At 41.2% G+C, this 24928-nt stretch overlaps 7 protein-coding genes across 7 annotated transcripts; all 7 read left to right on the forward strand.

The window, feature by feature from the left end:
• Positions 1 to 3506: 3506 nt before the first annotated feature.
• LOC139645341 (protocadherin gamma-A11-like) lies at positions 3507 to 5882 on the forward strand. The gene has a single exon (XM_071521032.1). It carries the CDS (start codon positions 3507 to 3509, stop codon positions 5880 to 5882), a length of 2376 nt encoding a protein of 791 aa, XP_071377133.1.
• Positions 5883 to 7187: 1305 nt separating this feature from the next.
• LOC139645342 (protocadherin gamma-C3-like) lies at positions 7188 to 9636 on the forward strand. Its single transcript, XM_071521033.1, has 2 exons — positions 7188 to 9512; positions 9628 to 9636. Exons 1-2 carry the CDS (start codon positions 7188 to 7190, stop codon positions 9634 to 9636), a joined length of 2334 nt encoding a protein of 777 aa, XP_071377134.1.
• A 395-nt stretch (positions 9637 to 10031) lies between these two features.
• Positions 10032 to 12404, forward strand: LOC139645343 (protocadherin alpha-8-like). The gene has a single exon (XM_071521034.1). The coding sequence runs from the start codon at positions 10032 to 10034 to the stop codon at positions 12402 to 12404; it is 2373 nt and encodes a 790-aa protein (XP_071377135.1).
• An 841-nt stretch (positions 12405 to 13245) lies between these two features.
• LOC139645344 (protocadherin alpha-3-like) lies at positions 13246 to 15618 on the forward strand. The gene has a single exon (XM_071521036.1). The coding sequence runs from the start codon at positions 13246 to 13248 to the stop codon at positions 15616 to 15618; it is 2373 nt and encodes a 790-aa protein (XP_071377137.1).
• A 584-nt stretch (positions 15619 to 16202) lies between these two features.
• LOC139645345 (protocadherin alpha-3-like) lies at positions 16203 to 19035 on the forward strand. Its single transcript, XM_071521037.1, has 2 exons — positions 16203 to 18527; positions 19024 to 19035. Exons 1-2 carry the CDS (start codon positions 16203 to 16205, stop codon positions 19033 to 19035), a joined length of 2337 nt encoding a protein of 778 aa, XP_071377138.1.
• Positions 19036 to 19197: 162 nt separating this feature from the next.
• LOC139645346 (protocadherin alpha-3-like) lies at positions 19198 to 21597 on the forward strand. Its single transcript, XM_071521038.1, has one exon. It carries the CDS (start codon positions 19198 to 19200, stop codon positions 21595 to 21597), a length of 2400 nt encoding a protein of 799 aa, XP_071377139.1.
• Positions 21598 to 22093: 496 nt separating this feature from the next.
• LOC139645347 (protocadherin alpha-8-like) lies at positions 22094 to 24744 on the forward strand. Its single transcript, XM_071521039.1, has 2 exons — positions 22094 to 24429; positions 24684 to 24744. The coding sequence occupies exons 1-2, from the start codon at positions 22094 to 22096 to the stop codon at positions 24742 to 24744; spliced, it is 2397 nt and encodes a 798-aa protein (XP_071377140.1).
• The last annotated feature ends 184 nt before the right edge of the window (positions 24745 to 24928 follow it).

Consider the following 24928-nt stretch of genomic DNA (forward strand, 5'->3'; position numbering starts at 1 on the left):
GACATCATCTCCCCAGAGAGATGAGGTAATGTGTAGTGTGAGCAGGAGAGATTGACATGTAGGCCAACAGTCATTTCATGACTATCATTTGTAAGTAGTTGAATGTTTTGCTTACAAATAGTGAAATAATTAAAGCTTTTAAATAATGACTTTTGATAGAACTATTTTTGGCTGGAGCAATGTGAACGGCATAATGAGACAGGGAACACATAGCTGGCAGCAGCAGTGTCTTTCACTCCCAAGAGTGTTGCAGAATGCTCAGTGCCTTACCCCACCACCATTTGACCCAGATAGGAGACTCCCACACTGCCTGTTGTCTGCTGCTCTGAGCCACTGACAGACTAGCACACTGATACATAACACATTAATGCACCAGCACACAACAAAAAGCTAACAACCACCAGCTGACACTAACAGGCTAACACAAACCATTGAACTAGCAGCAGTGCCACACATTGTCTACAGCATCTCTGGGGTTTCTGTTGCAATGCATTATTTTCTTTATACCGATGATTAAAAACATTCATTTCGAAAGTGTTCTATTACTTTTGCTGTTTTTGAAGTTTTGTCTGGGGTTGAGATATACAGGCTGTTCTGCTGAAACCTTCATTCCAAAAATGTTCTAATAAATAAAAGCAGAAGCATTCATCCTGTTGCCTAGGTGACAAACCCTGCATCTTAATTAATAGTGTGAAATGTGGCAGTAGAAGTAGCGGTGAGGGTGGGTGACTGTGGGGAAGAAAATGTATGTTACATGAATTAGAATAAAAGCTTTGGCCTATTAGCAGAGTCAAGGCAAGACATGAAGCTGATTTTCTTTGTGTGCAGCAGCTACATATCTCCCACATCCCTCCCCCTCTACTTTCTTCCTTCCCGAGCGCCTGCTTGGACAGTGACCTCATAGAGCTGCGTTGCCATGGCGACGTGCTGTCTGTTCGTTGGAGCTCACCAGAGTGCTGTGAAGCAGCCTGTAATTTGATATTCTGACTACCCCCCACCTCGCGGTGCAGCATCCGGGGCTTGCACACATCAGCAGAGCATTCCCTGCAAAAATATAACCTTTGTCTCACAAGTGCTGTGAATATGAGACCTAATCGTTCCTCATATAGCCTAAAACATATTGGTGCCTTTAAAATTTGTAATAATTGTTTCATGATAAGGGAAATGGAGGAAGACGTGGGAGGGGGTGACGCAGTCTGAATGCGGGTGTGCCCATGTTCGTGCGTGCGCACGTATATGTGAGGCTCAATCCAGAACCAATACGTAGCCTTTTAAAGGTGGGAGGGCGTTTGCCGATTTAGTCTTATTATGTAGGTCACTCTGTTTCCGATTGATTATTCTGTGTGATCGTCATTATTATTTTATATTACAGTTCATTTAGAATTTCCCATGCACTGCTGCAGTATGACACTACTGTCCGCACACAGCAGGCACAATGACACAGGAAGAATGCAGACACAGATTGAGCTCACTCTGGCTGTACATGCGGCTTTGATCCACAAGATGTCACTGCTCACCACTGCCGTAGAAGAAACATTGTGGGAGTGTGCTAAGAGAAAGCCCTCACAGCATTGGGAATGTGAATATCAACAAATGTACCACAATTCAGTATAGCCTAAGTGACATGCCATATCCGTGTAAGTCTTCAACCAGATAGCTCTTTATAAAATACTAATACAACTACTAGCCTACAACTACTACTACTACTACTACTACTACTACTACTACTACTAGGCTACTAATAATAATAATGATATCATAAACCACAATCACTGAATCATTTATCGTGACATCAGGTAATGTGTGGTTAGATTTGTGTTCATTTATTGTTTTCTTTCATTTGGGGAAAATTCTTTATGGCTGATGTGTTCTGCCAGTCTTCCAAGGTCTTGTCATTATGCACTAGTTTACATTTAACTGTGGGGAAGAGGGCGCGCTGGCTTCGCCCCGGGCTTTTACGACAGTCATGACGTAGCCTCTCGTAACTCGTTTTAGAAAGAGAAGCTATGCCCTGTCTGAGCATTTATCCTGTTTTTCCGGTATGTAAAATGCAAATATTCACTAAACATCACAAGATATCCTTGTAACTTACCTGTCTGAGTTGATGTAACTTAGAGAGTTTGAACAGCGTAGTTTTTTTTATATATATATAACTGTGTGCTAGGAAGAAAAGTGTCCAAATGCATGAGGAAATAGAGGCCACACTTGTACTTTGTAGCCCATGATAATTTATTTTGGTCTACTACAATTCTTGATTAAACCACACGCAAAAACTGTCACTGTAATGTTTTGGAAGTTTGAAATGTTTAAATCATTAATGTTCAAAGCATCGGCTCGCTAGCCGGTGCTAGCTCTGGTTAGCATGATTTGGTTAGGCTACATGTAGGCTAATTAGCGTTAGCATCATGTACCATTCGGCTGCATGAAATTAGCCTTAGCATTATTTTCAGTAGTCTCTGTTTGTATTTGCGCTTTTTACCATGAGTGAACAAGGATGTTTGTTGAATTTAAGCACAAAGTAGCTTTGTGGTCTGACAGTGTTTTTAAATCAAAGCTAAGCTAAGCACAAGCCAATTTGAATGTAACCTATCTCTGTACACTGAATGTAAACCTTTGAGATATCAGTGTTGAACATGGTGGTGAGGTGATAGTTTAGGAAACGGCCAACATTAAGGGACAAGTGTATTGAGTACAGTGAGAGGTGAGAGAATGGAATTTGGGTTTGTTATGTGGCTTTGTTTATTTTGGATACTTGAATGGGTTATTTTAATGCATCTCTGGAATTTTATGTAAAATAAAAGATTCATGGGACAATTATTTTATAGGCTATACTTGTTGAAAAAAGAACAAGACGTTGAAACAATGAAACATCAAAGGAAAAGACAAAAGAAACAACATATATTTGAAAAGTGTTAAATAAATATAACTCAGAAGAGTTGGAAAGAGAGGCCACGCTCTCCTGTCTGATCATTTATCCTGTTTTTCAGCATCTGCTGCGCCAGTCACACCCTTGGGACATTTAACACATGGTAGTAATATAATGTAATAAGACATTTGTCACAACTTCATGGTGGGAGGATCACTTTGGCTTCTACTGTTTGTTAAGGTTGGCATTAAAAGTCTTTCGTTGTCTCAACTTATCACTCAGTGGTGTTTTCAGCCATACGACCTAAACTGTGAGGAAAACTGAAATAAATCAGTGGTTGATTGCCATAATAGTTTCTCGTCATAATAATGTTCCTGGCTTGCACTGCAACATCACAGCTACTGGGTGGTGCTGTTACACTATATACGCGCATTGGTTGTGTGTGAGGGGGACATTTTTTGGTAGGCTATGTGCATTCAGTGACAGTCTGGAGAGACGCGTTGGAAGATTGAACTAAACAACCTTCATTCCTCGAGCCAAATTATGGTTCTATCGGGCCAGTTTTGTTTATTATCATCAAGAGGAAATTGTTAGAATCCTCAGTAATTTTGTTGAAGGATTTACCGATTTTTGCTAAACAATGGCGATAATAGACATCAAAAGACGATGGCTGGATGTGTGGATTTTTTTCTGTCTTGCTCTGCTGATTGTAATGAATTTGGAAGGAATCTTTGCTGAAATACGTTATTCCGTTCAGGAAGAATTGAAAGTCGGGACGGCGGTTGGGAATATAGCCAAGGACCTTGGATTGGATCTCGGAAGACTAATGGAGAGGAATCTTCGCATCGTGTCAGGAGCAAAGCAAGATCTGTTTCAGGTAAACCAGAGAGATGGCGCTTTGTTAGTGAATCACAGAATAGACAGGGAGGAACTGTGCGGAAAAAGCGCCCCATGTCTCATAAATTTGAAAGCAGTGGTAGAAAATCCTTTAGAAATACACCAAGTAATAGTTGAAATAATAGATGTAAATGATAACGTACCTAAATTCTCTGAAGAAAACTACACACTAGAAATACTGGAATCCGTTATAGTTGGGACTCGATTTCAAGTGGACGGAGCACACGACTCAGATGTTGGTTTGAATGCCTTACAGTCATACAAGCTAAGCCAAAATCAGTATTTTCGCCTGGAAACAGAGGAATTTGGGGAGGATGGAAAGGTTCCTTTTCTAATATTACAGCGACCTTTGGACAGAGAGCACATGGCTCAACACACTTTACTACTAACAGCTACAGACGGAGGAAAACCATTAAAATCGGGTACTGTCAATATCACTGTTGTTGTGTCTGACATAAATGACAACTCACCCGTGTGTGACAAACAGAAATATACCATTACAATAAAGGAAAACGCACCTACAGGAACATTTCTGTTGAGAATCAACGCATCTGATTCTGATGAAGGGGTGAACGGTGAGATCGAATATTCTTTACGAAATAAATTTAGAGGACTGACATCTGAGCCATTTGATTTGGACACTAGAACAGGGAAACTCGTGGTGAAGGGTGCCCTTGATTTCGAGGAGAAGCAAGTGTATGAGATTAAGGTCCTGGCCGCGGATAAAGGTGCAGTTTCTCTCTCCACGCACTGCAATGTGATCGTTAGAGTGGAAGACGTGAATGATAACCAACCCGAAATAGACGTCACATCCCTTTCCAGTCGTATCCCCGAGGATGCACCTCCTGGCACTGTAGTGGCGTTAATGGGTGTGACAGACCGTGACTCAGGTGTGAACGGACAGGTGGTTTGCAGTGTACCGGGACACTTACCGTTTGACTTAAAGCCGTCACCTGATGGACATTCCTACTTGTTGGTCACCAAGGACTTCCTTGATAAGGAAACAATACATATGTATAGCATCACAATAATGGCTAAGGATTTAGGAAGCCCCCCCCTGTCATCTACAAAAGTGATACAGGTAGACGTGCTAGATGTTAATGATAATAGTCCTTTATTCAGCGAAATCCCATATACTTTTTATGTAGCTGAAAACAACAAGGCTGCCATGCCAATTTTCTCAGTGAGCGCGGCTGATGCTGATGAAGGTGAAAATGCGATAATTACATATTCGCTCGACCGTAAAAGTTCGGGGGCCAGTGTAACCTCCTTCTTGAATATAAATGAAATCAATGGCACTATTTCTGCTCTAAAAAGTTTTGACTTTGAAACATTGAAAACATTCCAGTTCCACGTTGTGGCCACAGACTCTGGAACTCCATCACGAAGCAGCAACGTCACAGTGAACGTGTTCATTCTGGATCAGAACGACAACGCTCCAGTCATCTTGTATCCAGTCAGCGCTAACGGTTCTGCTGAAGGTGTGGAGGAGATTCCCCGCAATGTGAACGCAGGACATTTGGTGACTAAAGTGAGAGCCTATGACGCTGATATAGGATATAACGGCTGGTTATTATTTTCACTGCAGGAAGTGACTGACCACAGTCTCTTTGCTTTGGACCGCTATACAGGACAGATAAGAACACTTCGGTCATTCACAGAGACAGACGAGGCTGAGCATAAACTGGTCATACTGGTAAAAGACAATGGGAACGTTTCACTCTCAGCAACAGCTACTGTGATTGTCAAGGCCGTGGAGCCCAAAGAGGCTTTTGCAGCTTCAGATGTTAAAAGTGCAGCAAAAGATTATGAGGATAACAATGCCACTTTCTATCTTATGATAACTCTGGGTTCAGTTTCAGCACTTTTTCTCGTCAGTATCATCGTGTTGATTGTAATGCAGTGCTCCAAATCCACAGACTATTCCTCCAAGTATTTGCAAGACACGAATTACGACGGGACACTGTGCCACAGCATCCAGTACAGATCTGGAGACAGACGATACATGTTAGTTGGACCCAGAATGAGTATAGGTTCAACTATAGTCCCGGGCAGCAATGGGAATACTCTCGTGGTCCCCGACAGGAGACGGACATCTGGAGAGGTAAATGCTGTTTAATTATTTTGAACATATGCTTTCTTGTAGGCACAGAATTATCAAATCATGTAAGTTCATAGAAATAATGACGCTGTCCATGGTGCTGATATTGAGTGTATGCTGCTATTAGTTCAAAATGGGCTTATATATATATTAATGTTAGTGTTTTGTTGTCAATAGCTTGTTTGGTAGCATTGTGCGAGGTACGTGAATCGTCACATCAACCATTGTTCCTAAGATGCTGCTCTTGTTCTGAGTTAAAGGGGAATGCCACCCATTTTAAGAATTCGTGTTATTTCTGTGTCACAGGACAGTTCAGTGAATCTCTGTGAACTTAAACCACTCTTTCTTAAATTTAGAAATGAAAAACCTTGAACTTGTGATGCCAGTGGGATGTAAATGTGAATGGGGCACTGATTTTGTGGACCCATAAGATGTTATTGTGACTTTGGAGAGAAAAAAAGAAAGGGAGGAGAGGAGGGGGGCATTCGGGATGGCATCAATGCTTTAGTGTAATAGATGAGATGTTAGTTGATGATGGTAACCTAATTTCCTCTGGGAGGACGACATGTTGGCATATTTAGATATAAGCAGGGATGTAGAGGGCTAACCCACCAAAACTCAGTGTACCCACCTTTTTATTTGCACTGTAGAGTTTATCCACCTTTTGAGGCTGACAGTTTTAATGATGCAAACTCATAGAATACATCATTTAAGTATCAAAATACTATCAGACTGGTGTAAAATACATGAGGATAGGATATTTTAAGTGGGAAACATAACCTTAAGTTTTTTTCTGAAAATGTCATTGATTTAATTATATTGTTGTTTTTTTGCATTATTATGATCACTGACTGGAGGTCATAGTTTTCTCAACTTTTTTGTATACCACTAATCATTGGATAGGCTGTATGTTGTCATACATATGCTGGTGGCATAAACACTGGTTTACTGATCCCGAGGAAAAGTGGAGTAAAGGAGAGGTGTTTTTTGGACTATTGTAATGAAAAACTGTTTCGCCCTCATACAATTTTGTAACTCATAGCCACATGGTGTCAGTGTGACATAGGTTATGGCTGTGGTACTGATTCCGTATTGGCCCTGCCCATCTCTGGATTGTTTCTGTTACTATGGCTGAGGAGTAGACGGCATTTATCGCAAGTAATATGATTAGCGGTTAGTATTTACTGTGCGAGGGCTTCTATTTGCCATTTCTGAAATGGATCTGATCAGTCTGGTTACATGAGTACCCCGATCACTGTATTTGCTTCAAATAAAGGCTTCAGTTTTTGCTACACAATGGGAGACAGAGGACAAAGGCGAAGAATGAACTACTGGTGGATTGCCCGATTTTTGTTGCTGTGCTTTGGGGAGCAGATTTTGGCCCAGCTAAGGTACTCTGTTCCAGAAGAGATGAAAGTGGGGTCCGTTGTTGGAAATGTCGCAAAGGATTTAGGACTTGACATCAGTATTTTGACAGACAGGCGGTTTCGTATTGTTTCTGGCTTGAATCATGCTCTATTTCAGTTAAATCAGAACAATGGATTATTATATGTTCAAAAGAAGATCGACCGCGAAGACCTTTGTGATGGAGCCAGTCCATGTTTGATAAACCTTAAAATCGTTGTTGAAAACCCTCTGGAAATACATTACGTTGGTGTTGAAATAACGGATGTTAATGATCATTCACCGACTTTTCCAGAAAGTGAGCAGCGCCTGGAAATAGCAGAACATATTCCTCCAGGTACTCGTTTCCAAATACATGCGGCTAGAGACCCCGATGTCGGGTTACAGTCAGTTCGTTTCTACAGGCTGAGCTCAAACGACATTTTTGATATTGAAGTGAGAGACAGCGAAGAGGACAAGATACCGTTTTTAGTGCTGAAAAAGCCTTTGGATAGGGAACACAAGGCAGAGCATTGTTTAGTGTTAACGGCTCTTGATGGGGGCAATCCGTCGAAATCTGGGAGCCTTAATTTAACTATCACAGTATTAGATGCCAATGACAATCGCCCTGTGTTCAGTCAAGATATGTATACTGTCTCATTGTATGAAAATGCGAATATTGGAACTCTCGTGATCAAATTAAACGCTACAGATTTAGATGAAGGTTCTAACAGCGCAATTGAATACACCTTTGGTAAAACACAAAAGAAAAAAGTGTATGACACTTTTGCATTAGATAGCATCACTGGTGTGATTCGAGTGAAAGGAAACGTAGACTTTGAGGACACTGAGGTTTACAGACTGGATTTGCAGGCCTCTGATAAAGGCCAGCCACCCTGGACGGCCGAAAGTAGAGTTGTCATAAAAATCAAAGATGTTAACGATAATAAGCCCGATATAGAAGTCACATCATTGTCCAACGTAGTACCGGAAGATTCAAAACCAGGCAGCGTTATCTCTCTTATCAGTGTGACGGACAGAGATTCTGGTGTCAACGGTAAAGTTATTTGTACAATCTCAGATAATGTTCCATTTGATTTGACGCCATCTATTCAGGAGAACATGTACTCTCTTGTCACGAAGGGACATTTAGACCGAGAAACCGTGTCACATTATGACATCACAATAACAGCTACTGACTGTGGTCAGCCTCCTCTGTCCACTGTAAAAACTTTGAGCGTTCAGGTATCAGATGTGAATGATAACAGACCGAATTTTAGCCAGAACCCCTTTGAACTATATTTAGTAGAAAACAATGCCCCTGGTGCATCGATATTCTCTGTAAGTGCTTCTGATAATGATTTGAATGAAAATGCAGCAATCACATATCATATTGTAAGAAGTGATGGGCGACATGGTGATATGGCATCCTTCCTGAATATCAATTCCGATAGTGGACAACTTTCCGCGCTAAAAAGTTTTGACTTTGAAACACTGAAAACATTCCAGTTCCACGTTGTTGCCACAGACTCTGGAACTCCATCACTAAGCAGCAACGTCACAGTGAACGTGTTCATTCTGGATCAGAACGACAACGCTCCACTCATCTTGTATCCAGTCAGCGCTAACGGTTCTGCTGAAGGTGTGGAGGAGATTCCCCGCAATGTGAACGCAGGACATTTGGTGACTAAAGTGAGAGCCTATGACGCTGATATAGGATATAACGGCTGGTTATTATTTTCACTGCAGGAAGTGACTGACCACAGTCTCTTTGCTTTGGACCGCTACACAGGACAGATAAGAACACTTCGGTCATTCACAGAGACAGACGCGGCTGAGCATAAACTGGTCATACTGGTAAAAGACAATGGGAACGTTTCACTCTCAGCAACAGCTACTGTGGTTGTCAAGGCCGTGGAGCCCAAAGAGGCTTTTGCAGCTTCAGATGTTAAAAGTGCAGCAAAAGATTATGAGGATAACAATGCCACTTTCTATCTTATGATAACTCTGGGTTCAGTTTCAGCACTTTTTCTCGTCAGCATCATCGTGTTGATTGTAATGCAGTGCTCCAAATCCACAGACTATTCCTCCAAGTATTTGCAAGACACGAATTATGATGGGACACTGTGCCATAGCATCCAGTACAGATCTGGAGACAGACGGTACATGTTAGTTGGACCCAGAATGAGTATAGGTTCAACTATAGTCCCGGGCAGCAATGGGAATACTCTCGTGGTCCCCGACAGGAGGCAGGCATCTGGAGAGGTAAGCCCATGTTCTGTTTTTTAATCGCCATTTGTAGACATTGCATAACCTAACATGCGGCTACATCATGGTACCTCCTTAAGTTAATGATTTTGACTATTGAAACTGTGTGTAGGCTGTTTAATCCAGGAAATCTACTATCATAAAACGCTGGGTCTATAGTGCTGTCCATGGTGCTGACATTTTGTTGTGTGGGTTTTGCTCAAATTGTGGTTATTTTCAAGTCGGGGCTTAAGTTTCACTGTAGATACAATACCGTTTTGATTTAAACGGCTCTTTGGCTTTCCACAGGGTGTCAGTGTCATATCATGATACAGAATTTTGGGTTGTAGCGTAGGCCCAGCCCCTTTCGGAGAGGTTTTGTTCAGCTCGAAAGAGAGAGACCCTTTTTCAGACGGTGTAGCGTGTTAGCATTTGATAGCTTGAAAACATGGGATATACTTTTACAACGTACGTTTGGCTTTGGTGATATTTTGTAACGACCTTTGTCTGGATACATATTTGAATATCACTGTAACGATGGGAGTCGGAGGACAAAGACGGAGAATAGAGTACTGGTGGGTTGCCCTGCGTTTTTCTGTGTTGCTCAGCTGCTTGGAGACGGTTTCAACTCAGATAAAATATTCTATTCCAGAGGAAGTAAAAGTGGGATCCGTTGTTGGAAATGTCGCCAAGGATCTTGGACTGGAAATAAATTCGTTGGAGGAAAGGAAGTTCCGTGTTGTTTCAGGATCTAAAGATGCTCTGTTTGAAGTAAATCAGAACAATGGCGTCTTGTATGTCCATAAAAATGTCGACAGAGAGGAGCTCTGTGATAGCACTGCGCCATGTTTAATAAACCTAAAAATGGTGATAGAGAACCCTTTGGAAATACATTATGTGGGAGTTGAGATTGCCGATGTAAATGATAATTCACCCAGTTTTCAAGAGGACGAGAAATTATTAGAAATACCCGAGTCCACTCTCCCTGGCAAGCGTTTCCAATTACCTGCAGCACGGGATCCAGATGTTGTCATCAACACTGTGCGTGTGTATAAATTAAACCACAACGAACATTTCAGTATGCAGATTCGAGAAAGAGGAGATGACAAGATGCCATTCTTAGTTTTGCAAAAGTCTCTGGATCGGGAAAAACAGTCTGAGCACAAACTGATTCTGACAGCAATTGACGGTGGAAGTCCACCGAGATCAGGGACTCTTAATGTCACAGTCACTGTCCTTGATTCAAATGACAACCATCCTATATTTAGCCAAGACGTGTACTCCGTAACATTGCCTGAAAATGTTGAGGTTGGAGCAATTGTAATAAAAGTTAAGGCAACTGATGAGGACGATGGTGCAAATGGAGATGTTGAATATTTTTTCGGTAGTGAACTTGACCCCCAAATATATGATATGTTTCGGTTAGATGGAATAACGGGTGAAGTTCGAGTTAAAGGCCACATTGATTTTGAGAATGTTGATGTTTATAAGTTAGACATCCATGCCACGGATAAAGGACAACCTCCAATGAGTACGGACTGCAGGGTAATCATCAAAATACTCGACGTAAATGACAACAAACCTGAAATAGAGGTGACATCCCTATCGAATATGGTATCTGAAGATTCAAAACTTGGTACTGTTGTTTCTCTAATTAGTATTACTGACCAAGACGCCGGCGTGAACGGCAAAGTTATATGCAGTCTTTCAAAGAATGTACCATTCGAGTTAAAACCATCATTTCAAGATAATATGTATTCTTTAGTTTTGAAACATTGCTTGGATCGAGAATCAGTTTCGTATTATGACATCACAATAACAGCTACTGACTGTGGTCAGCCTCCTCTGTCCACATTCAAAACTCTGAGTATTCAGGTATCAGATGTGAATGATAATAAACCGGAGTTCTTGCAGAATCCAATTGAACATTATCTTGTAGAAAATAACGACCCAGGTAAATACATTTTTTCTGTTAGCGCTTCTGATAAAGACTTGAATGAAAATGCTGCGATATCTTATCATATAGTAAGAGGGGAAGGAAAGCAGGATAAAATGGCATCTTTTTTGAATATCAATTCGGATAATGGACATATTTCCGCGCTAAAGAGTTTTGACTTTGAAACCTTGAAAACATTCCAGTTCCACGTTGTTGCCTCAGACTCTGGAACTCCATCACTAAGCAGCAACGTCACAGTGAACGTGTTCATTCTGGATCAGAACGACAACGCTCCAGTCATCTTGTATCCAGTCAGCGCTAACGGTTCTGCTGAAGGTGTGGAGGAGATTCCCCGCAATGTGAACGCGGGACATTTGGTGACTAAAGTGAGAGCCTATGACGCTGATATAGGATATAACGGCTGGTTATTATTTTCACTGCAGGAAGTGACTGACCACAGTCTCTTTGCTTTGGACCGCTATACAGGACAGATAAGAACACTTCGGTCATTCACAGAGACAGACGAGGCTGAGCATAAACTGGTCATACTGGTAAAAGACAATGGGAACGTTTCACTCTCAGCAACAGCTACTGTGATTGTCAAGGCTGTGGAGCCCAAAGAGGCGTTTGCAGCTTCAGATGTTAAAAGTGCAACAGCAGATGATGAGGATAGCAATGTTACCTTTTATTTGATCATTACTTTGGGCTCTGTTTCAACACTTTTTCTCATTAGTATCATCGTGTTGATTGGAATGCAGTGCTCCAAACCCACCGACTATTCGTCTAAGTATTTACAAGACACAAATTACGACGGAACACTGTGCCACAGCATCCAATACAGATCTGGAGACCGACGATACATGTTAGTTGGACCCAGAATGAGTATAGGTTCTACTATAGTCCCGGGCAGCAATGGGAATACTCTCGTGGTTCCCGACAGAAGACGTACGTCTGGAGAGGTAAGGCCATATTGATAAAAAACCCCCAGAAAAAGTGCCTTTTTATTTTGATGATTTCAATGTGTTGCAGCTGATTATTTGCCATTTAGCCACTTATATTTGCAAAAAACAATGTCACAGAATTGGTCAAAGTCACAATCATGGTATACTGGGCTTATTTGTGTAAACTAAAGTATTATTCGTAAAAAAATGTTACATTGTTTAATAAACAAGACATAAATCGTCAGAGGTTGGAGTGTTGTACCTGTGCCAGTGAATGCAAGCCGCAGTGGTCGCTGTCTGTGGTGCTGAATTCGATCCTTTCTGCTACCGGAGCCTGCAAGGGTAGATCTCTTACTTTGTAAGTTGACATTTTGAAGTGGGCAAACTGTTCAAAGTTTTGTGTAATGAAGCAACATGCATTTTCGCCGTGCCCTGTAATCTAATGGTAAAACCTTTGACCGAGACCTGGTTGAACATATACATCAGTTTCTATTTCCCGTTCTCAATGACATTTTAATTTTCCATAACGTTGACGTTCCTGATATAGGAAATTGACTAAAACAAATATCGTGCCTCTATCATGAAGTCGCACACTTCACAGGCCACATGGTGTCAGTGTGAAATAAATTAAGGTTTTGGTTTTGACGCTTTACAGGCCCTGCCCCTCTCGGCATTCTCTACAGTCGACATGATAACGCAGTGTTTAACTGTGATAGCTGTTCCGTATTTTTCATGTATTGGCTTCTAATAAGCGTTTTCAAAATGGATTTAGTCAACCGGGTTGTTTGACTACACGGATTACTGTGCGTATTTGCTATAAGGAGGGTCTGCGTTCCATAGGCTTACCATGGCAAACGGAAGACAAAGACCCAGAATGGAGTACTGGTGGTTTGCACTTCGTCTCTCTCTACTGTTGTGCTTCTCGGAGCAGATTTCGGCTCAGTTAAGATACTCTATTTCAGAGGAAGTTAAAGTCGGATTCGTTGTGGCAAATATTGCCAAGGACCTGGGTATTGACATCAGTGCTTTGATGGAGAGGAGATTTCGTATAGTGTCTGGATCTAAGGATGATATTTTCCAGATAAATCCGAACAATGGAGCCTTGATAATTCTTAAGAATATCGACAGAGAGGACATCTGTGATAGTGACGGTGTATGCATGATAGATCTCAAAATTGTCTTAGAAAATCCTCTCGAAATTCACTATGTTGGTGTGGAAATAACTGACGTCAACGACCATTCTCCCACTTTCTCTGACAAAAACCAAATTATCGAAATAGCTGAGTCCACACTCCCTGGAACAGGTTTCCAACTACAAGCTGCCCGTGACCCCGATTCCGGAACAAATTCAGTCAGTTTATATAAATTAAGCCCAAACGAACATTTTGAAATAGAGATGAGAGAAAGTGGCGATGAGGTAAAAATTCCGATTCTGAAACTGCGCCGATCCCTCGACAGAGAACGGGAGCGCAAACATTTTTTGATTTTGACAGCCATCGATGGAGGGAATCCTGCAAAATCTGGGCATGCTAATATTACAGTAACTGTTCTTGATAACAATGACAACAGGCCAGTATTTAGCCAGGACGTTTATTTAATAACTATACAGGAGAATGTGGCAAAGGGGTCTTTTGTGGTTAAAGTTAATGCTACTGACTTGGATGATGGGTTGAATTCAGAGGTAACGTATTCTTTCCTTAAAAACTTGAAAAGAAAGGTTTACGATACTTTTAGTTTGGATTCTAAAACGGGTGAAATTTTAGTCAAGGGTGAAATTGATTTTGAGGATACAGAAGTTTTTAGAGCCGATGTTGTGGCATCTGATAAAGGACAGCCTCCCATGACTTCTGAATGTAGGGTTATAATCAAGGTGAAAGATGTCAATGATAATGAACCTGAAATAGAGGTGACATCGCTCTCTAACATGGTTTCTGAAGATTCAAGTCCTGGAACTGTGATTTCTCTCATTAGCGTGACTGATAAAGACTCTGGCTTGAACGGCAAAGTAATATGCAATCTCACTGATGATGTGCCATTTGAATTGAAACCTTCAGTTCAAGTCAATATATACTCTTTAATTAATAATCAGCGATTGGACCGAGAACTTATATCACGGTATGACATCACAATAACAGCCACTGACTGTGGTCAGCCTCCTCTGTCCACGTTTAAAACTCTCAGCATTCAGGTGTCAGATGTGAATGATAACAGACCAGAATTTACCCAGAACCCCTTTATGCTTTATTTGATTGAAAATAACGCCCCCGGCGATCCTATATTTTCTATGAGTGCTTCTGATAAAGATTTAAATGAAAATGCAGCAATCTCCTATCATATTGTAAGAGGGGATGGGGCAAAGAATGACATGACATCCTTCCTTAATATCAATTCTGACAATGGGCACGTTTCCGCGCTAAAAAGTTTTGACTTTGAAACAATGAAAACATTCCAGTTTCAAGTTGTTGCCTCAGACTCTGGAACTCCATCACTCAGCAGCAAAGTCACAGTGAACGTGTTCATTCTGGATCAGAACGACAACGCTCCAGTCATCTTGTATCCAGTCAGCGCTAACGGTTCTGCTGAAGGTGTGGAGGAGATTCCCCGCAATGTGAACGCAGGACATTTGGTGACTAAAGTGAGAGCCTATGACGCTGATATAGGATATAACGGCTGGTTATTATTTTCACTGCAGGAAGTGACTGACCACAGTCTCTTTGGCTTGGACCGCTATACTGGACAGATAAGAACACTTCGGTCATTCACAGAGACGGACGAGGCTGAGCATAAACTGGTCATACTGGTAAAAGACAATGGGAACGTTTCACTCTCAGCAACAGCAACTGTGATTGTCAAGGCTGTGGAGCCAAAAGAGGCTTTTGCAGCTTCTGATGTTAAAAGTGCAACAAAAGCTGAAGAAGATAACAATGTTACATTTTATCTCATGTTAACTCTGGGCTCAGTTTCAGCACTTTTTCTCATCAGTATCATTATGTTGATTGTTATGCAGTGCTCCAAACCGACAGACTATTCCTCAAAGTATTTACAAGACACGAATTATGACGGGACACTGTGCCACAGCATCCAGTACAGATCTGGAGACAGACGATACATGTTAGTTGGACCCAGAATGAGTATAGGTTCTACTATAGTCCCGGGCAGCAATGGGAATACTCTCGTGGTCCCTGACAGGAGACGTACGTCTGGAGAGGTAAGCAATATTTGTTTTCAAAGCAACATCTTAGCATAAGAAGAAGATATGTGTCCGTAAAAATGAAATGTAATTTCAAGCTGTTGCTGAAGAAGTGCGTCAGTGGTTCCGTCAAAGGTATGCAATTTTCCCTGTCTTCTATGACAGTGCTCTCTACTGATTTTGGGTGTATAGGATAGCTATACTGAGATATGTAATTCGTCATAACCATTGTTCATGAACTATTTATTTTTGTCTGATTGACGTTTGGATTGATTTCATTACCTCAAACGCGAATGTAACCTTTATAACTTACTGCATGACATTTCAAACCATGTGTTGCTATCATAAGAGTTTGGAACCCACAGTCCACATGGTGTCAGTGTGACATAGATTATGCTTTTGGTTTTGATTCTTTATAGGCCAAGCCCATTTCGAGGTTTTTTCCCTTTCACTAGCTGATGGAGTCGGGAATAGAAATAGAGTCTAATAATGAGTTCGTATTTTTCGTGTTGGGGCTTCTAATTACGATTGTCAACATGGATCAAACCAAAATGCTTATCTGACTACAGGAATCACTGTATTTGATTTAAGGGAAGTCGATGTTTTTGCTTCATATTGGAGACGGGAGACAAAGGCGCAGGATGGAGTACTGGTTGGTTGCTGGATTTTTGTTGTTGTGCTACAGCAATGGTATCATCGCTCAGATAAAGTACTCTATTACAGAGGAGGTGAAAGTGGGATCTGTTGTTGCAAATGTTGCCAAGGATTTAGGATTTGACCTCACTACTTTGAAAGACAGACGATTTCGTATCGTGTCTGGCTCCAGTGACGCTCTATTTCAGGTAAATCAGGACAATGGAGTGTTGTATGTCCGTAAAATGCTAGACAGAGAGGAGCTCTGTCAAGGAAACAGTGTCTGTTCGATTAATTTGAAAATAGCTGTTGAAAACCCTTTGGAAATACATTATGTTGCAGTGGAAATTACTGATATAAATGACCATTCTCCGTCTTTCCACGGTAAGGAGCAGCTCCTTGAAATATCTGAGCATGTTCCTGCGGGTACTCGATTTCCTATTCATGCAGCCCGTGACCCTGACAGTGGAATTAATTCTGTTCGCTTCTATAAACTAAATACGGACAGTGATTTTGATATTGAAATTAGAGACAGTGATGATGACAAAATACCGTTTCTTCTGTTAAAGAAAAGCTTGGATAGGGAACAGCAGACAGAGCATCGGTTGGTATTAACGGCAACCGATGGAGGAAATCCACCGAGATCTGGAAGCCTAAATTTGATTATCACAGTTCTTGATACGAATGACAATCGTCCCATATTTAGTAAAGATGTCTATACAGTTACTTTAGATGAAAACGCCCCGCCTGGTGCAGTCGTAATCCAAATCAATGCAACGGATTTAGATGAAGGCCCTAACAGTGAAATTGAATATAGTTTAAGCAAAACATTAAAACAAAAGGTGTATGACACATTTATGCTCGATAGCGTCACGGGTGAAATTCGAGTGAAAGGAATAGTGGACTTTGAGGACTCAGAGGTTTACAGACTGGATGTTCAAGCTTCTGATAAAGGCCAGCCACCCTGGACGGCCGAATGTAGAGTTATCATAAAAATTAAAGATGTGAACGATAATAAGCCCGATATAGAAGTCACATCATTGTCCAACGTAGTACCGGAAGATTCAAAGTCCAGCAGTGTTATCTCTCTTATCAGTGTGACGGACAGAGATTCTGGAGTCAACGGTAAAGTTATTTGTACAATCTCGGGGAATTTTCCATTTGAACTGAAACCATCTATTCAGGAAAACATGTACTCTCTCATCACAAAGGGACGTTTAGATCGAGAGACTGTGTCACACTATGACATCACAATAACAGCTACTGACTGTGGTGAGCCGCCTCTATCCACCATCAAAACTCTGAGTATTGAAATATCCGATGTGAATGATAACAGCCCAGAGTTTAGGCAGAACCCTTTGGAATTATATTTGGTAGAAAACAATACCCCCGGTGCTTCTATATACTCCGTAAACGCTTTCGATAAAGATTTAAATGAAAATGCAGGAATCTCGTATAACATTGTAAGAGGGAACGGAGCACAGAAAGACATGACATCCTTCCTTAATGTAAATTCTGACAATGGGCAAATTTCCGCACTAAAAAGTTTTGACTTTGAAACAATGAAAACATTCCACTTCCAAGTTGTTGCCACAGACTCTGGAACTCCATCACTAAGCAGCAACGTCACAGTGAACGTGTTCATTCTGGATCAGAACGACAACGCTCCAGTCATCTTGTATCCAGTCAACGCTAACGGTTCTGCTGAAGGTGTGGAGGAGATTCCCCGCAATGTGAACGCAGGACATTTGGTGACTAAAGTGAGAGCCTATGACGCTGATATAGGATATAACGGCTGGTTATTATTTTCACTGCAGGAAGTGACTGACCACAGTCTCTTTGGTTTGGACCGCTACACAGGACAGATAAGAACACTTCGGTCATTCACAGAGACAGACGAGGCTGAGCATAAACTGGTCATACTGGTAAAAGACAATGGGAACGTTTCACTCTCAGCAACAGCAACTGTGATTGTCAAGGCCGTGGAGCCCAAAGAGGCTTTTGCAGCTGCTGATGTTAAAAATGCTGCAAAAGATGAAGAAGACAACAATGTCATATTTTATTTGATCATAACCTTGGGCTCAGTTTCAGCACTTTTTCTCATCAGTATCATTGTGTTGATTGTAATGCAGTGCTCCAAACCTACAGACTATTCCTCTAAGTATTTACAAGACATGAATTATGATGGGACACTGTGCCACAGCATCCAGTACAGATCTGGAGACAGACGGTACATGTTAGTTGGACCCAGAATGAGTATAGGTTCTACTATAGTCCCGGGCAGCAATGGGAATACTCTCGTGGTCCCCGACAGGAGGCGGACATCTGGAGAGGTAAGAATTATTTGAATTTTTAAAGCAGGGCATGCATCTGCAGAGGCGTTCAACTTGCAACATTAGATCTGTTCCTAATTATCAATAGTATGTTTAATTAGGCTTAATTAGACTGATATGATGTCACAGTTTGTTTCATTGTCAAGTTCACAGTCACTTGTACCTCAGTCTTATAGTCGAGGAGAGGATGTGTTGTTGTCGCTGTCTACCTTTGTGGTTCTGAATTGAGTGCGGTGGAATGTAGTGGTGTTTGCATCTGTTATAAATGCTTTTATTCTTTCTCTTCTACAAAACCTTTTATTTGACAAATGCCGTTTTCTCCAGCTTCTGTTTTTTTTCAGGGCACTCCGTGTTTATTAATAAATAGGTAGACAACTTGCTTCAAGGGCTTAAGTCTTAGATAAAGTTTACATATCGAAGCCCTCGCCACTTGGTGTCAGTGTGACATGGGTTATAGTTATGCTCTATGATTATGCCCTGCCCCTGTGTTACTCAGACTACTCAGTAAGATGACGGCAAGACCTCTTTTAAACGGGATATAACATGATGAACATTATTCAACTGTTACGGTTTGAGTTTTGTTGTAAAAGATGCATGAAAACATTTTGGTGATTTGACTAAAGGACGATCTGCTTTTTTTATTGGGATCGACGTTGGATATCATTAAACCATGGGTGACAGAAGACAAAGGCGAAAATTGGAGTACTGGTGGGTTGTACTGCTTTTCTCTCTGATGCTGTGCTTCGAGCAGCAGGCTTCAGCTCAGATTAGCTACTCTGTTCCAGAGGAAGTAAATGTGGGATCCGTTGTGGGGAACGCTGCAAAAGATCTCGGACTTGACATCAGTACTTTGACGGAGAGACGGTTTCGTATTGTTTCTGGTTCAAGGGACGATCTATTTACGGTAAACCATAAGAATGGAGCATTGCTAGTCCACAAGAATATCGACAGAGAATTGCTCTGTGATGGAAACGGCGCTTGTTTAATAAATCTTAAAATTGTCGTTGAAAATCCCCTGGAGATTCACTATGTTAGTGTAGAAATAACTGATATAAATGACCACGCTCCCATCTTTCCAGAAAACATGCAGCATTTTGAAATAGCTGAACACACAATGCCTGGGAAGCGTTTCCAGATACAGGCTGCACAGGATCCAGATTTAGGGAGAAATTCTGTCCGTTTGTATAAATTAAGTCAGAATGACCATTTTGAAATCGAGATGAGAGAGGATGAATATAAAATACCTTTTTTAGTTTTGAGAAAACCGCTAGATAGAGAATTCAAGTCCAAACACAATTTAGTTCTTACTGCAAGTGATGGAGGTAATCCACAAAGATCAGGCACCTTAAATATTACTATCAATGTGCTCGACTCAAATGACAACCGTCCGGTATGTAGTCAGGATACGTATTCAGTAAGCCTGCAGGAAAATGCCCCTCTTGGCACAGTTATTATTCGAGTGAACGCGACTGACTTGGACGAAGGTTCTAATAGTGATCTGGAGTATTCCTGGGATCAAAATGTCAAAAGTAAAGTATTTGATTTAGACACACTCATTGGTGAAATTCGGGTTAAAGGTGAAGTTGATTTTGAGGAGACAGATGTATACAGACTAGATGTGCAAGTGTCTGATAAAGGCCAGCCTCCTTTGACTGAAGATTGCAGAGTTATCATTAAAATAATAGATATCAACGATAATCAGCCAGAGATAGAGGTTACATCCCTTTCTAGCGTAGTTGCCGAGAATTCAAAACCAGGAACAGTGATCTCTCTCATCAGTGTTACCGATAAAGACTCGGGTATGAATGGGAAAGTGATATGTAGTCTCTCACAAAATGTTCCATTCGAACTGAAACCATCATTTCAGGATAACATGTACTCCTTAGTGACAAAGCAGACGTTAGATCGAGAAATGTTGTCTCATTACGACATCATAATATCAGCTACTGATTGTGGTACCCCTCCCTTGTCCTCTGAAAAAACTCTAAACATTCAGGTCTCGGATGTGAATGATAACATCCCTAAATTCTCACAAAATCCCCTTAACCTTTACTTATCGGAGAATAATCCACCTGGTGCGTCTATATTCTGTGTCAGCGCTTCTGATATTGATTTGAACGACAATGCCGCAATATTGTACCATATTGCAAGAGTTGATGGGGCACAAAATAAAATGGCTAACTTTCTTAATATCAATTTTGAAAACGGCGAAATTACCGCGCTAAAAAGTTTTGACTTTGAAACACTGAAAACATTCCAGTTCCACGTTGTTGCCACAGACTCTGGAACTCCATCACTAAGCAGCAACGTCACAGTGAACGTGTTCATTCTGGATCAGAACGACAACGCTCCAGTCATCTTGTATCCAGTCAGCGCTAACGGTTCTGCTGAAGGTGTGGAGGAGATTCCCCGCAATGTGAACGCAGGACATTTGGTGACTAAAGTGAGAGCCTATGACGCTGATATAGGATATAACGGCTGGTTATTATTTTCACTGCAGGAAGTGACTGACCACAGTCTCTTTGGTTTGGACCGCTACACAGGACAGATAAGAACACTTCGGTCATTCACGGAGACAGACGAGGCTGAGCATAAACTGGTCATACTGGTAAAAGACAATGGGAACATTTCACTCTCAGCAACAGCAACTGTGATTGTCAAGGCTGTGGAGCCCAAAGAGGCTTTTGCAGCTTCTGATGTTAAAAGTGCAGCAAAAGACGAGGAGGAGAACAATGTGACGTTTTATCTGATGATAACTTTGGGCTCAGTTTCAGCACTTTTTCTCATCAGTATCATCGTGTTGATTGTAATGCAGTGCTCCAAACCCACAGACTATTCCTCTAAGTATTTACAAGACACGAATTATGATGGGACACTGTGCCACAGCATCCAGTACAGATCTGGAGACAGACGATACATGTTAGTTGGACCCAGAATGAGTATAGGTTCTACTATAGTCCCAGGCAGCAATGGAAACACTCTAGTGGTCTCCGACAGGCGGCAGTCATCTGGTGAGGTAAGACTTACTTGCATCTTTTCATACAGTGCTTTTTCATATGCTCAGGGGTAATGAAGGTTCCTTCGTTGTTTTTGACTTGATGAGAGTTTTCACTTCATCATGTACACAATAGTTTGACCACTTAACCTTTATCCTTTGGTAAAGAAGACTGTCCGTGCGCCTGCTGGTGTTCGCTGTCCATGGTGCTGATATGCATCTGTTCTGTAGTTTCCAAGCAGAACATCTACGAGTAAGCTGTTGCTGAAGTATCTAGCTTTGTCATTTATGCAATATTTAATATAGATTCGTCCACATGGTGTCAGTGTTACTGTAGGGAACGACTTAGCCTTTAGAGTAAGCTCTGCCTCTCTCTTAGCTTTCTGTTCATCTCAAAGGAAGACGAGGAAATCAAGACATGGATTTTGCGTTGGATATGCATTTATTTTTTTCCAAAGCTAGTCCTATGAAATATCACCTCATGGTCAATTGAACTGATTTTTACTCATAGACCTATTTGTGGACACATTTTAATGATCATATTAAAGAGGGCGAAGGACAACGAGGCAGAATGGTGTCCTGTTCCGGTGCTCTGCTTTTATTTCTGCTGCTGTGCTTCGGTGAGCTGGTTTCAGCTCAAATAAGATACTCTACTCCAGAAGAGCTTAAAGTGGGATCTGTGATCGGAAATATCGCTAAGGATTTGGGACTTGATATTAGTAACTTGATAGAAAGGCGTTTTCGTATCGTGTCTGGATCTAAGGAGTCGCTATTTGAGGTAAACCCGAACAATGGAGTTTTGTACGTGCATAAGACTATCGACCGAGAAGAGCTCTGCGACAGCAATGATGCTTGCTTGGTTGATCTGAAAATTGTTGTTGAAAATCCACTTGAAATTCATTATGTCAGTGTGGAAATAACAGATGCTAATGACCATGCACCAAGTTTTTCCGAGGGAGAAAAGGTAATAGAAATAACAGAAACCATTTTACCAGGAGCACGATTTCAATTACCAGGTGCCCGTGATCCAGATGTTGGAATCAATTCCGTCCAGCGTTATAAACTTAATGAAAACGTTAATTTTCAACTCGAAATCAGAGATAGGGGAGAGGACAAAACCCCGTTCTTAGTCCTACAGAGGCAATTGGACAGAGAACAAAAAGCAAATCATAGCTTGATTCTAACAGCTATAGATGGAGGGAACCCACAAAAATCAGCACATCTCAATCTTACCATAAGAGTTCTTGATAACAATGACAACAGACCAATGTTTTCCAAAGAGATTTACTCAGTGATGTTACAAGAAAATGTCGCTATTGGTACAATTATAATAAAAGTCCAAGCAACAGATTTGGATGAGGGAACGAATGGTGATGTCGAGTATGCCTTTGGAAGTGACATGAACCCCAAAATTTTAAACCTATTCACTATAGACAGAAATACGGGAGAAATTCGAGTTAACGGACAAATTGACTATGAGACAATTGAAGTGTTTAAGTTAGATGTTCAAGCTTCTGACAAAGGCCAGCCGCCAATGACAATGGATTGTAGAGTTATAATAAAGATTCAAGATGTCAATGACAATAAACCAGAGATAGAGGTGACGTCCATCTCCAACACGGTCCCCGAGGATTCAAAACATGGGACGGTAATTTCTCTCATTAGCGTTAACGATGTTGATTCTGGCCTAAATGGCAAAGTTATATGCAGCATAACAGAAAATTTACCGTTTGAATTAAAACCCTCGTTTAAGGACAACATGTACTCATTAGTGACAAAAGAAACATTGGACAGAGAAACCGTGTCACATTATGACATCACAATAACAGCTACTGACTGTGGTCAGCCTCCTCTGTCCACATTCAAAACTCTGAGTATTCGGGTGTCAGATGTGAATGATAACAAACCAGAGTTTCCACATAATCCTCTAGAATTATATTTGGTGGAGAATAACGCACCTGGTGCATTCATATTATCTGTTAGTGCATTTGACAATGACTTGAATGAAAATGCTGCAGTATCCTATGATATTGTCAGAGGGGAAGGAGGTCAGAATGATATGAGATCTTTCCTTAATATCAATTCTAATAACGGCCAAATCTCCGCGCTAATAAGTTTTGACTTTGAAACATTAAAAACATTCCAGTTCCGTGTTGTTGCCTCAGACTCTGGAACTCCATCACTAAGCAGCAACGTCACAGTGAACGTGTTCATTCTGGATCAGAACGACAACGCTCCAGTCATCTTGTATCCAGTCAGCGCTAACGGTTCTGCTGAAGGTGTGGAGGAGATTCCCCGCAATGTGAACGCAGGACATTTGGTGACTAAAGTGAGAGCCTATGACGCTGATATAGGATATAACGGCTGGTTATTATTTTCACTGCAGGAAGTGACTGACCACAGTCTCTTTGGTTTGGACCGCTATACAGGACAGATAAGAACACTTCGGTCATTCACAGAGACAGACGAGGCTGAGCATAAACTGATCATACTGGTAAAAGACAATGGGAACATTTCACTCTCAGCAACAACAACTGTGATTGTCAAAGCTGTGGAGCCAAAAGAGGCATTTGCAGCTTCCGATGTTAAAAGTGCAGCAAAAGATGATGAGGATAACAATGTGACATTGTATTTGATCATAACCTTGGGCTCAGTTTCAGCACTTTTTCTCCTCAGTATAATTTTGTTAATTGCAATGCAATGCTCCAAACCCACAGACTATTCCTCTAAGTATTTGCAAGACACGAATTATGATGGAACACTGTGCCACAGCATCCAGTACAGATCTGGAGACAGACGATACATGTTAGTTGGACCCAGAATGAGTATAGGCTCTACTGTTGTCCCGGGCAGCAATGGGAATACTCTAGTTGTCTCCGACAGGAGGCAGTCATCTGGTGAGGTAAGCATTATTTCAAACTTTCCATACAGTAGTATGCCATTTGCTCACAGGCAATCAAGGTTCCTTTGTCTCTTTTGACATTTTTGCTTCATCATGCAATAGTTTGAACATTGAACATTTATCTTATGCGTGCGTGCGTGTGGGTGCGTGTGTGCATGCGTGTGTGAGAGAAAGAGTGTTAAACGATGATCAAGGGTGTAGCTTTACAGTTGGCTGTCTTGTCCATGGTGCTGAAATATTTGTCGTCGTTATGCCTTTCAATGCCTTCTGCCTGCTTTTTTTCTGCTCAGATGTCACTAGGTATATTTTCTTACAAATAAAATATTTAAACTATGACATTTTTTAAAGAGTTTTAATCATCCAAAGTTTAGTCCTTTGGGTGTCAGTGTTGCATCGGGAAACCATAAAGTATTTTGTCCCTCCCCTTACCAGGCCTTTGTGTTTCACCCGAAAAGAGAAGGCATTTGAATGATGCATGTAAATCGATAGAGCAGGGTTTTGTAT

Source organism: Centroberyx affinis, unplaced genomic scaffold (genome assembly GCF_046629955.1).
Source record: "Centroberyx affinis isolate AG114_WGS23_722 - 3 ecotype Tasmania unplaced genomic scaffold, CSIRO-AGI_Caff_v1 ptg000847l_1, whole genome shotgun sequence".
Lineage (NCBI taxonomy): Eukaryota > Metazoa > Chordata > Actinopteri > Beryciformes > Berycidae > Centroberyx > Centroberyx affinis.